Raw genomic sequence first — 13,205 nt, 5'->3', positions numbered from 1 at the left:
TTTCGGTGAGTATTTTTAAATTGCTCACATATATCTCTCATCAAGTGACTGTTGAGATTTGCACGATTATCAGTAATGATGGATTCTGGTGTTCGAAACCTGCCTATCAAATTGTTGCGAACAAAATCAGCTACAACTTTCTTGGTTACCCACTTGTAAGAAGCTACTTCGCCCCCCTTGGTGAAATAATCAATGGAAACCAAAAAAATCTATGTCCATTAGAAGAAGCTGGCTCTATCGACCAATGACATCCATATCCCAAGCTACAAACTGCCAAAGTGAACTCATAGCATTAAATTCGTGAGGTGACACTCGGATCAAATCACTGTGCACTTGGCATTTATGACATTTCTGCACAAACTTGCAACAATAATTCTCCATAGTCATCCAGAAATAACCGGCTCGAAGGATCTTTCTTGCCAAAGTGAGTCCATTCATCTACGTGCCGCAAACTCTAGCATATATATGTTCGATAAGCTTCGCAGCTTCAGCAGCATCAATACATCTGAGAAGACCCAAGTCTGGAGTCCTCCTATAAAGGACTTCTCCACTTAGAAAGAAGTTGAGAGCCATACGGTGTATTGACTTCTTCTGGTTGGGTGTTGCATCTTCAGGATAACTCCCGGTCTCTAAGTACTTTTTTATATCAAAATACCATGGCAAACCGTTTGGTTCCGCTTCAACGTGTGAACAATAGACTGGAATATTCTTTCAGCTCGATGTCTAGAGGATCAATGCAATCTGCATCTAGATGCTTAATCATCGACACGATTGTGGCAAGAGCATCAGCTAACTCATTCTGCGTTCTAGGAGTGTGCCTGAACTTAATCTTGCGGAATATCTTACACAACTTTTGTACATACTGCACGTACGGTGTGATCTTTGGGTTCTTCACGGCCCATTCTCCCTGAACCTGATGAATCAACAAATCTGAGTCTCCAATAACTAATAGTTCGTGGACATTCATGTCAATGGCCATTTTCAAACCAAGGATACAAGCTTCATATTCGGCCATATTGTTCGTGCAATTAAATTGGAGCTTGGCCGCCATGGGATAGAGCTGACCAGATTCCAATCCGATACCTTTCTCGTGGTGATTTTCCGTTCCATCAAAGAATAATCTCCATTCAGGATATATTTCAGAAATATCTTCACCCACAAACAATACTTCTTCATTGTGAAAATAAGTCTTGAGTGGTTCATACTCTTCATCAACAGGATTTTATGCAAGATGATCAGCCAAGGCCTGTGCTTTTATTGCCTTCTGAGTCATATACATAATATCAAATTCACTCAACAGCATTTGCCACTTAGCTAACCTTCCGGTCGGCATCGCCTTCGGGAAAATGTACTTCAACAAATCCATTCTGGAGATGAGATACGTAGTATAAGAAGACACATAATTCCTCAACTTTTGAGCGATCCAAGTCAAAACGCAACACGTTCTCTATAAAAGAGTATAAGGAGACTCGTATGGCGTAAAATTCTTGCTTATATAATAGATGGATCGCTTCTTCTTCCCTGTTCTGTCATGCTGCCCAAGCACGCATCCAAATGCGTTATCTGAGATGGAAAAATACAACAACAACGGACTCTCTTCCCATGGAGGAACCAATATGGGTGGATTGGACAAATAGTTCTTGATAGCATCAAAAGCAGTCTGAAAGTATTCAGTCCACGTTGTCAAAGCGTCTTTCTTCAACAGCTTGAAGATAGGCTCACACACGACAGTTGATTGAGCTATGAATCGACTAATGTAGTTGAACCTCTCTAAGAAACTCATCACCTCCTTCTTATTCTTTCGAGGAGGTAACTCTTGAATTGCCTTGGAAGGGTCAAGATCTATAGCTCTTCTGCTGACTATAAATCCTAACAACTTACCGGCAGGCACCACATAAGCATATTTAGCGGGATTTAATTTTAGAGTTGTAATGATGCAGACAATCAAAGAACTTCTTAAATGCGTTAAGTGGTCCGAACTCTCGCGAGACTTGATTATGACATCATCTACGTACACCTCGATCTCCTTATGAATCATATCATGAAATATGGTCGTCATAGCCCTCATATAGGTAGCACCAGCATTCTTGAGGCCAAATGGCATCACGCTGTAATGATACACACCCCAAGGTGTAATAAAAGCTGTCTTTTCTGCTTCTTCTTCGTCCATCAAGATCTGATGATAACCCGCGTAACAATCTACATATTATTGCATTTCATGCTTAGCAAAGTTATCGATCAGAATGTGAATATTCGGCAACAGAAAATTATCCTTTCGGATGGCTTTGTTGAGATCTCTGTAATCGACACATATTTTGATCTTTCCATCTTTTTTGGCGAACGGAACAACGTTGGGCAACCATGTCGGGTATTGTGTCACTTCCACCAATCGAGACTCGATCTGCTTGGTGATCTCTTCTTTGATCTTTAAACTCAATTCAGGTTTGAATTTCCGAGCCTTGTGTTTCAATGGACTAAACCCCGAATTAATTAGCAACTTATAGGATACCATATTGGTACTCATCCCTAGCATGTCACTGACCTCCCAGACAAACACATCAATGTATTCAGTAAGCAAATGAATCAGATCCTTTCTTTGAGTTTCATTCAAGTGGACACTGATTTTGACCTGTTTGACACACTCTTGGTCTCCCAGATTCACGATTTAAGTTTCTTCCAAATTTGGCTTATGCTGATTTTCAAACTACAGAAATTCCTCAGCAGCATTTTCCGGTACTTCATTTTCCTCTTCGTACCCTTCGCCCTCGTCATCACCTGTCTCATTTTGTTCGTTCAGCTCGTGACATGACATGATATTGGCAAGTTTAAAATTAACGCTACTGAAACCATAAACAAACAAAGTTAAGAAACTAAAATATAGAAAATAAGTAAATGAACAAATTTCAATAAGAGAGGATTTCATTAAAATTGGAATAATGCAAACTTTGGCAATGGCAAATGGCCATGTTGCCTTTTTAAACATCACGGGGAAATTTTAAAATTCATGTGATTAAGAAAAATGAAACATGGTGGGTCTCGGGCCTCTTTCGGAAAGCCACCAATTTTCAAAATGCATAAACAAATGTCCTTCAACCAAGATGATCGAGGAATCAAGATTGCATGAGAGTCTAATTCTGCGGCTGTTCTCTAGGCTCAGCATCGTGGATACCAGCTAACTCGACCTCTTCTTCTGTGACCTCTTTTATCTCTTCAAAAAGGTCGCATATTCCTTCCCCGAGGTCATCACGATCGGCGTACTCCGGACTGGAAACAATTGATACAGATGTGGGATCGGCTTAGCCAATGCTTGATTACTTCTCTTCTTTATCTTCACATCATCATCTGTGGGGATGTACCCCAAACCATATCTAGCTCCTTTGACGGGGACTGGAATAGGCTCAATTATCCCTTGGGAATTCCTTCCCAATCCAAAACCTGATTCGAACCCATTCTGCAACATCACAGTGACAATCATCTTGTACATGGTAGGCATAGGAGGTTGTGGGGCCAAATCCTCACCGGTGGCATTTACCAGCTCCACCGTGTAGAAATTGGTACCTCGCAAGTCTTTATCAATAACAGGTGTCTGCCTGCCGAAGTGACTCCCTTCGTCGTGAATAATCAGTTCTTTGTTCTTCCAAACAAGTTTCATCATCTGATGAAGAGTAGAGGACACAGCTCCAGCCATATGGATAAAAGGCATTTCTAGAAGAAGGTTATAGCTAGTGTAAATGTCCAAGACTTGAAACTGTGCACTAAACTCTGCCGGACACATTTGGATGACCAAATTCACCATTCCCAATGTATCTCTTTGAACCCCATCAAAGGCTCTTACATTGACTTGGTTTTGTTCCATCTTCCCAAAGTCAAACTTAACTGCCTCAGTGTCGACAACCAGCAAATGTTCAGACCGGATCCATCATCCACCAAGACAAGATTTATAACTTTCTCATGGTAAACGACAGTAATGTGCAATGCTTTATTGTGTGACCTCCTTTCAAAAGGTAACTCATCGTCGCAAAAACTAATTCGATGCCCTCGGATAATTTGGTTAATCATAGCGGCCACATTATCATTGCTTGTGCCCACGGTCACATACATATCATCAAGATCCTTCATCAAGGCCTGTCTATGCAATTGGGAGCTCATCAGCAGGGCCCACACGGAAATCTGGGCTGGAGTCTTCTCCAAATGCTTGACAATTGAATATCCTTTGGCTGCATCTTTCTCCATAATTCTTCCACTTCGCCCTCTCTCAACAATTCTCAACTCAATACAATTCATATAATAATATAGCCAGGAATAACAATTCAAGAATCAAAATGCATGAAGTACTATAATCTCAATGATTATCATCGGAATTTAATAACAAGTAATAAAGGTCAATTCGAAATTCATGAAAGTTTGGGTAAAATTTTAATCTTACTGACTGAATATTAGATGTATGTCATGAGGAGTATTTTAGTCCAACACTATGGGTAGCCTTACATACCTTGAATCACTCTAATTGAATCTCTATCATTGAAGAGGAGTCCCAAAAATACCTTCTTTAATGTTAGGATGATTTTGTTTTCAATAGATGTGGGAGAATGATTTGATGTTAGCATTTTGTTAAGAATTTCTTATTAGATATTCAGATTGCTTAGAAATAATTTAGATACATAATATGCCCAAACTTGCGCTCCAATTAAGAATTAAAAACGGTCGATATCAATTTATAGACCTCAACATGAGTTGAGGTCAATCCCACAGAGAATTTTTACTTATGGAAATAGTTTTATTGACACTTTTATTCAATTATTGTTATTATTTCCCATAGAAAGTAATTGAGAAATATAAAGATGTGTTAACACGATTAACATGATTTTAACTTCAAAGTTGTGATAGTTAATGAATCAAACAAGAATTGTTTTCCTTATGGCTTAACTTTTTTTTTTTGAATCGTGAACAAGTATTTCTTATTTTTTAATATTTCAAGTTAATAGCGAGTTAAATGCATCTAACACTTCTTAGTCTTGTTAGGTATATTTCACTCTGATCCTCTTGGTCTTAGTGTGTTGTCTTGTTTTACCCTCGCATGTTAGGTGTCAAAAATCTCTTCTCCCGATCTCGAATTTTTACTCCAAACCAATAGATGAATTCTAGTTTTTCCTCAGTACCACTTTTCTCTCGAACAAGTGGTAAATTTATGCAAGTTCTAATGCGTGCACTCATTGTAAAAAATAGATAATGGAAGTATGAATCACATTTTAAAATAACAATCACACTTTTATCGTTCGTCAAATTTTTAACTAGATTATCGTCATTGTTTCCACAACCCTAGTTGTAGTGTTTAACACTCATGTTTTCATGGGAACAAACAATAATTGTTGTTGAATGCATAAAGTGATCACTTACAATAATTATGAATTTAAAGAGAACTTGAGATTCAAACACTTAATCACAATCTTCAAAATCTTGATTCGAAAATAATCGATTAAAAACAATAATAAAAATATCTGAAATTCGTGCTTCATTCATAAAATGACGAGATCCCTTTAAAAATAAACCTAATTGATTTAAATAGTCTGTACAAAATGAATCCTATTCATAGTAGGACTAATTTTTCGGGATGCTTCAAAAATGGAATGGCAGCCCATCATGAGCCCGATGGCAGGTGAGGCTTGTCGTGGTCCCACACTTAGACGGTGTGGGACTTTCTTTTCTGAGCTCTTTCACGGGCAACTAGATGGTCCGTCTTGAGCACCATGGTCCGGGCTGAGCATCGTAATGTTGAGCCTCCCCTTAGGTCTTCACTGAATTTTCCCATTTTGTTCACGAGCAGCATAACGACTCGTTGACTCCATCACAAGCCATCTAGGGTCCCGAGTTATTCAATTCAGACTTAGGTCCTTAAGACTTCATCACTAATCCTTCCTCACGAGCTTCCTGATGACCCGTCAAGAAGACCACGACCCATTAAGGGCTTCGTGGTCTTCACTATGACTTTGATCATTTCTTCCGTTCTTATTATCTCATCTACATGGGCCCTTAGATGGCTCATCATCATGACCGCGCCCCGTCTATGGCTCCATGATGCTTGATTCAACTTCACTTTTTAATATCTTTCACGTCCAAGTATTTTACCTGTTCAATCATTGACAAACACATCATAACCACATGAAAATTACTCAAGTTCTAGCTTTAATCCTTAGTTTTGGGATACAAATGTTCCAATAGTTCACGAAACATTAACACCCTTAACGTAGAAAACCATTGCTTGTCCTCAACAAATGAAAAAAAAACAATTGCCGCTCAAACACCCAAGATACAATAGTAGCATGCAATAACTATCTTAACCAAAGCTTTTGTCCAAAACCATCTATCTAACATGCAAGGATACATGTACAACATCCCACCACTCATTGTTAATCATACTTATGCTAGTTTGAATTCTCCAACTAGCACATCTAAGTATCACATGCAAGCACAATACCCTCACACCAAAGAAGTCCCTCACACATGATAATTTGTGATTGATCAATAATCACACTCTCTGAAAGAACTTCTAACATTTCATGTATACCGACCATAGGCTTGCCCTGTTTTTTATGCTTCATCTATCAAACAATAGGAATGGAGTACCTATCGGACTTTATTGGCTTGTAGAATTGCCTCTAGATAGGGAGTGGAGCAGTTGGACTTATAAGTGACTAAATTACCTTATTTCTCCGAAGTTTTTGTTAACACACAACTTTTTCCTGAGTAGTTCCAACCTCTCTTTTATCACATCCTGCCACTCACTCCATTTATTTCTTTCTTTTATATTTTTATAAAAAAAATTTTAGTTCCATTTTCCATTGTACCATGCACACTTAAACATGTTTGAGCAAGCGTTATGATTTCGTGCCTTCAGAATGATCAAGGATACCATCTCTTTATGCACATCATTTCTATCTAGCTCATGATCAACCTCAACTTAGGCTTGTGACCTGAGTTATGTCATTGTGCTTTCGAAAAACCAAGGATATAATATCAATAGGGTGACAACAAGATCAGTTTCTAGGATCAAATAGGGTTTGAGGGTTCATGATTTCATTTGATAGTTGTATTTGATTTCTAGTGACTTTAATCCTAAATGGCCTGCTAATCACTTTCTTATCCAGTTATTCAAAGATTCTAGCAAGACTACTCGGGCAAGTTCAAGCTTCTACTCATAATGTTAAACTTCACGCAAACCTCACACTCACATGGCATATGCTTAAACATTCAGTATTATCGTTAACTATTTTATGTTCTTAGCTATCAATGCTCAACATGTAAGAATCTAAGAATTCGCACAAAGAACCTTACAATAAAATTTTTAGATCTAAGACATTCTTCTTGTTATTTTAAACATAACACAAAACCCAAGATGTAGTTATTGCTAGCAATGATCCATAAATCAGAAACAACAAAACTTAAACAAACCTTGGAATACACAATAGTCAACTTCCATGCACTGCTCACAACTAATGGTAAGTTGCTCACCACCGCCTCTCCAAACAAAAAAACTTTCCCCTAAAAGTATAAAAGAAACAAGGCAAGGGCTATTAGGAGGGTTCATACTAGCGGCGCTCTAAGCGCCAGTATTTGGTTTAGTATCGACACCCTTATCAACGGGTGTTCTCTGAATGATAGGGGCCGGTCTGGGAGGACTACTAGTATTGGTAGGCTGGGTTACACTACCTGGGGATCCAACCTTAATCACATCTCGCTTCTAATGTTCCAGGGACTTTCGTTCTCTAGACAACCTTCGAGAATCTTATTGGGCATTTTAGATTGCTTTTCTTCTTCCTTAGACAAGTCACCCGTCTGTTTTGAGTCAGCATCCTTACCCTGTATCACTTGTGTGGGTACAACACCCAAGAGACCATCAACAAACTATATGGTGGGGGCACACTAAATAAACTCATCAAAGAGCCTGGTATAGTTGGTGGGAGTACAATGACTGATTTCTCAGCCAGCTCAGCAATATCAACCCTCATCTCAGCCATTTGTACCTTCAATGCAACACAATATATAGAGCCCACAGCTTGTAGTCACCTATTCGCATGAACTTTTAAATCGTCTATCTTGTTTTCAAGACAACCAAATCATGCCTCATTTCTATTAGCATGACGGGCATCTAAATAATTGTATATATTAATGAAATTATATAGTGATATAAGTTAGCATGATCATATAGATTTTTTGTAGAATAAAAGGAATAAATATTGTGATAGAATAGTTGATTTGGAGGGATAGAAAAGCAGATTTAGAGGGATTGAATGACAGATTTGTAGAGATAGAATAGATGATATTTAGGGATAGGAATGCCACATCTTTTGGGATTTGTAATATTTATTTTCTCTTTATAATGGAAAGACTCTCACTTTGAGAGGCATTCAGCAAAACTGACATGGTATCGAGCCTTTTTCAGTGCTTTGAGTGTCTTTCATCTGTGGTTCCTTCCAAATTTTTTATGAAAGCTTTGGTTCTGCTTACTGTTAGTCAACAGTTAGTCCTAAGTATCTTGGAATTTAAGGCATCTTGGAATCTTAGTCTTGGTCATTCTGGTTATTTTGTATCATTACATTTCTATCTTCCTTAGATTGTTAAGAACATGTTGTCATAGAAGTTTGAGTCCTTCCATGTTCGTTTCACGGGAAAAAAGTTGCTCCAGGTGGGAATTTCCATTCACTATCTGTCAGTGGAAAAGAATTATGGGGTCATATAGATGGAAGCGATCCTACTCCTACCGATTCTTAAAAGCTCGGTTAATGGAAGGTTAAAGATGCTCAGGTGATGACATGGATTTTAGGGTCAATTGACCCTCTTATTGTTCTTAATCTCAGGCCATACAAGACAGCACAGACCACATGGGATTATTTACGAAAGGTTTACAACCAAGACCATAACGCAAGAAGCTTTCAGTTAGAGGATGAAATTTCTATGTATTCAAAAGGAGTTCTCTCTGTTCAAGTTTATTTCTCTGGATTTCTGAACTTATGGAGTGAATTAACCGATATTGTTTATGATAAAATACCTTCAGAATCTCTCTCCATCATTCAAGGAGTTCATGAACAATGAAATCGAGATCAATTTTTGATGAAATTACGATCTGAATATGAAAGTGTTCGCTCCAACTTGATGAGCCCTGATCCATCTTCCTTGTTGAATGGTTTTTTTAGGGAAATACTTCGTGAGGAGCAGTGTGTCTCTTCACACACAATGCTTCTCATCAAGGAAATGTTGTCACTGTTGCATTTACAGCTCAAGGGAAAGGAAATGACATGGATATGGCTAGAACTCAATGTTACAGTTGCAAGAAATATGGTCATATTGCTCACAATAGTGGCAAGAAGTTCTGTAATTATTGTAAACAACAAGGACACATTATCAAAGAGTGTCCCACACGTCCTCAAAATCGTAAGGCAAAGGCTCTCCAAGTTGGGATGTATGATTCCACTACAAATAGCTCATCTTCAGTAGGAGAAGTTCTTACTCCTCAAATGGTAAAACGAATGATCTTGTCAGCATTTTCAACTTTGGGACTACAAGGTAATGAAGTAATATCTAAATTTTGGCTTGTTGATTCTGGCGCTTCTAATCATATGACCAACTCAACTGATATACTCAAAAATATCTGTGAGTATAATGGTCCAATACAAATTCAGGTTGCCAATGGTGTAATTTACCCATCAGCAAAGTTGTGGATATTACTAAAACTTTCAAGAATGTTTTTGTATCACCAAAGCTCTCTACTAGTCTTATTTCAGTTGGCCAATTGGTATATAACAATTGTAATGTGAACTTTTCTCGTAATGGTTGCCTTGTGCAGGATCAGGTGTCGGGGACCATAATCGCGAAGGGGCCTAAAGTTGGAAGATTGTTTCCTATACAATTTTATATTCCTCCTGTTCTGGCTTTTGCTTCCACTGCTACTAAGAATGAGGTTTGGCATAAATGTCTAGGACATCCAAATTCTATTATGTTGTCTCATTTGTCCAATTCTGATTTATTGGGAAATAAAAATCATTTTTCAGTTTCTTCCTTTGATTGTGCTACTTGTAAATTAGGCTAAAGTAATACTCTTCCTTTTCCTAATTTTGGGCACGCAAAGTGTTTTGATGTCATTCATAGTGATGTTTGGGGCATTTCACTAGTTATTTATCATGCTCATTTAAAGTAATTTATCACATTTATAGATAACCATAGTCGGTTTACATGGGTGTATTTTCTTCGATCTAAATCTAAAGTGTTTTCCCTATTTAATAAATTTTTGGCTTACGTTGAGAGTCAATTTTCCACATGCATCAAAATATTAAGATCATATTCTGTTGGAGAATATATGTCTCATGAATACAATAATTTTTTGCTTGGGAAAGATATTGTATTACAACGCTATTGCCCTTACACGCCACAACAAAATGGAGCTGATGAGCGCTAAAACTATCATCTTTTGAATGTACTCGTACTTTATTGATTAAGTCATCAGTTCCATCTAAATATGGGGTTGAAGATCTGTATACTGCTGTCTATTTTATTAATAGACTTGCATCTGAAGTGTTAAACCTTGATTCTCCATATTATCATCTTTTTCACAAGCATCCTATCTATCATAGTTTTCATACATTTGGTTGTGTTTTTTTTGTGCACCTGCTTCATTCTCAATGCAATAAACTCTCTGTTAAGTCTACTAAATGTGATTTTATGGGCTATAGTACTTCACAGAAAGGATTTATTTGTTATGATCCAGATTCTAGAAAATTTCGTGTTTCTAGGAATGTTAATTTCTTTGAGAATGAGTGTTTCTTTCCTACTCATATTGAGTCATCTTCTGTTTCTCCTCTTCTTCCTACTTTTGAGGATTTTTCATTGTCTTCTAAGCGATTCAAACCAGGATTTGTGTATGAATGACGTCGTCCAAGTTTACCCCATCCTGAAACAGATCCTCTACCTAAGACCGCTTTACAACCAGAATCTGAGATTTTTTCATGGCCTGTTCCTCTTGAGCCTCCTCAGCGATCTATTAGAGTGTCTCAAAAACTTAAACGATATGGTTTTTCTTCTACTTTATCCACCATATATATTCCAGCAGGTTACTCACAAGCTTCCAAGCTTGAATGTTGGCAAAAAACAATGGAGGTGGAACTTTTGGCTCTTAAAAAAAATGACACATGGGACATTGTTTCATGTCCTTCGAATGTCCTCCCTATTAGATGTAAATGGGTTTATTCAATTAAACTTCATATGATCGAACTCTTGATCGATACAAGGGTCGATTGGTTGTTCTGAGTAACAGACAAGAGATGGGGTGGACTTTGAGGAGACTTTTGCACTAGTAGCAAAAATTACTATGGTGCGAACTATTATTGCCATTGCTGCTTCACAAAACTTGTCTCTTTATCAGATGGATGTCAAAAATGCTTTTCTCCATGGTGATCTCAAAGAAGACATTTATATGAAAACTCCACCTGGTTTGTTCTCATCGCCTACATCAGATGTATGCAAGTTGAAGCGGTCTTTATATGGATTAAAACAAGCTCCAAGATCTTTATTTGATAAGGTCGTGTCTACTTTGCTACAATTTTCTTTTGAGAGCAAATATTACTCTTCTTTGTTTCTTCAAAAAAACATCTACATGTTGTGTTCTTCTTTTGGTGTATATCGATGACATTATCATCATAGGAACTGATTCTTCACTAATCACTAGCCTCCAACATCATCTTAAAGATTTTTTTTCATATGAAATATCTTGGTACTCTTACATATTTTTTTGGTTTGGAAGTTCATAATGTTGCTTCAGGTATGTTTATAAATCAACACAAATATGCTCAGGATTTTATTTCGTTAGGAAGGCGATCTTCTTCCTGATCTTACTATGCTTAGATAATTAGTTGGGAGTCTAAATTACCTTACTATTACTCGGCATAATATCTCTTTTGCAGTGCAACAAGTGAGTCAGTTTATGCAAGCTCCCCGTCATCTCCACTTGGTGGCTGTTCGTCGCATCATTCGGTATCTTTTAGGAACATATACTCGTGGATTGTTCTTTCCTTGTGGTTCTCCTATTTGTCTTAATGTTTTTAGTGATTCTGAGTAGGTGGGATGTTCTGATACTCGTCGTTCAGTCACTGGTTGGTGCATGTTTCTTGGAGAATCATTAATATCTTGGAAGAGTAAAAAGCAAGATCGTGTATCAAAATCTTCAATAGAGGCTGAATATCGATCAATGTCTACTGCTTGTTCATAGGTTGTACGGCTTCATGGATTACTTGTTTAGATTGGATTTCCTCAATCTCATCCTGCTCCTCTCCATGCTCATAATACAAGTGCTTTAGATTGCTACTAATCTAGTTTTTCATGAGAGGACAAAACACATCGAAATAGATTGTCATTATATGCGAGAAGTTGTAGATAAAGAAGTCCTTACTCTTCCACATGTGTCCAATGATCTTCAAGTAGTTTATGGGTTTACAAAATCCATGGCACGAAAACACCATCAGTTTCAGTAGGCAAACTGATGCTTCTTGATCCACCAACATCAATTTGAGGGGGGATGTTAGCACGATGGACATCTAAACAATTTTATATATTAATGTAATTATATAGTGATATAAATTAGTATAATCATATATATTTTTTGTAGAATCAAACGAATAAATATTATGATAGAATAGCTGATTTGGAGGGATAGCAAAACAGATTTAGAGGGATTGAATGAAAGATTTGTAGAGATAGAATAGCTGATATTTAGGGATAGGAATGACGGATCTTTAGGGATTTGTAATATTTATTCTCTCTATATAATGGAAAGACACTCACATTAAGAGGCATTCAGCAAAAATGACAATTTTATGTTTGATCCATTTCTTCATAGCCAACACATCACGTTGTGCTACCTGTAGTAGTTTAAACATTATCTGGTCAACTATTGACAGGGTCTGCCTATGCTTTTTTACCAACCTCTCTAGTATCAAAGTGGATATATATAGAAATGTACATGGAGCCTATGAAGATGAATTTGGATGTGAGGATCCACCCTGCTCACTACCTCCCTCTGCTCTCGGCATCTCAACTGGCACATGCGGTACTACCGCTAAAGGTCTACTCGGTCCTACCTTTTAACCAAATAGATGGTTAGACACATCTTTGATATTTAATACAGTGGTAACTCTAGAAACTTTGGTCCACCTTTCACC

The 13,205-nt window shown here is 37.5% G+C and overlaps 1 protein-coding gene across 1 annotated transcript; it reads right to left on the bottom strand.

The window, feature by feature from the left end:
- Positions 1-679: 679 nt before the first annotated feature.
- LOC107003902 lies at positions 680-1,366 on the bottom strand. The gene is made up of 2 exons (XM_015202151.1): positions 1,294-1,366; positions 680-1,206 (listed from the first exon to the last, which is right to left on the bottom strand). The coding sequence occupies exons 1-2, from the start codon at positions 1,364-1,366 to the stop codon at positions 680-682; spliced, it is 600 nt and encodes a 199-aa protein (XP_015057637.1).
- Positions 1,367-13,205: the final 11,839 nt, after the last annotated feature.

Source organism: Solanum pennellii, chromosome 11 (genome assembly GCF_001406875.1).
Source record: "Solanum pennellii chromosome 11, SPENNV200".
In the NCBI taxonomy this organism is placed as follows: Eukaryota; Viridiplantae; Streptophyta; class Magnoliopsida; order Solanales; family Solanaceae; genus Solanum; species Solanum pennellii.
The sequence above is the reverse complement of the archived record's forward strand: the minus strand, read 5'-3'. Positions and strand labels throughout refer to the sequence as shown.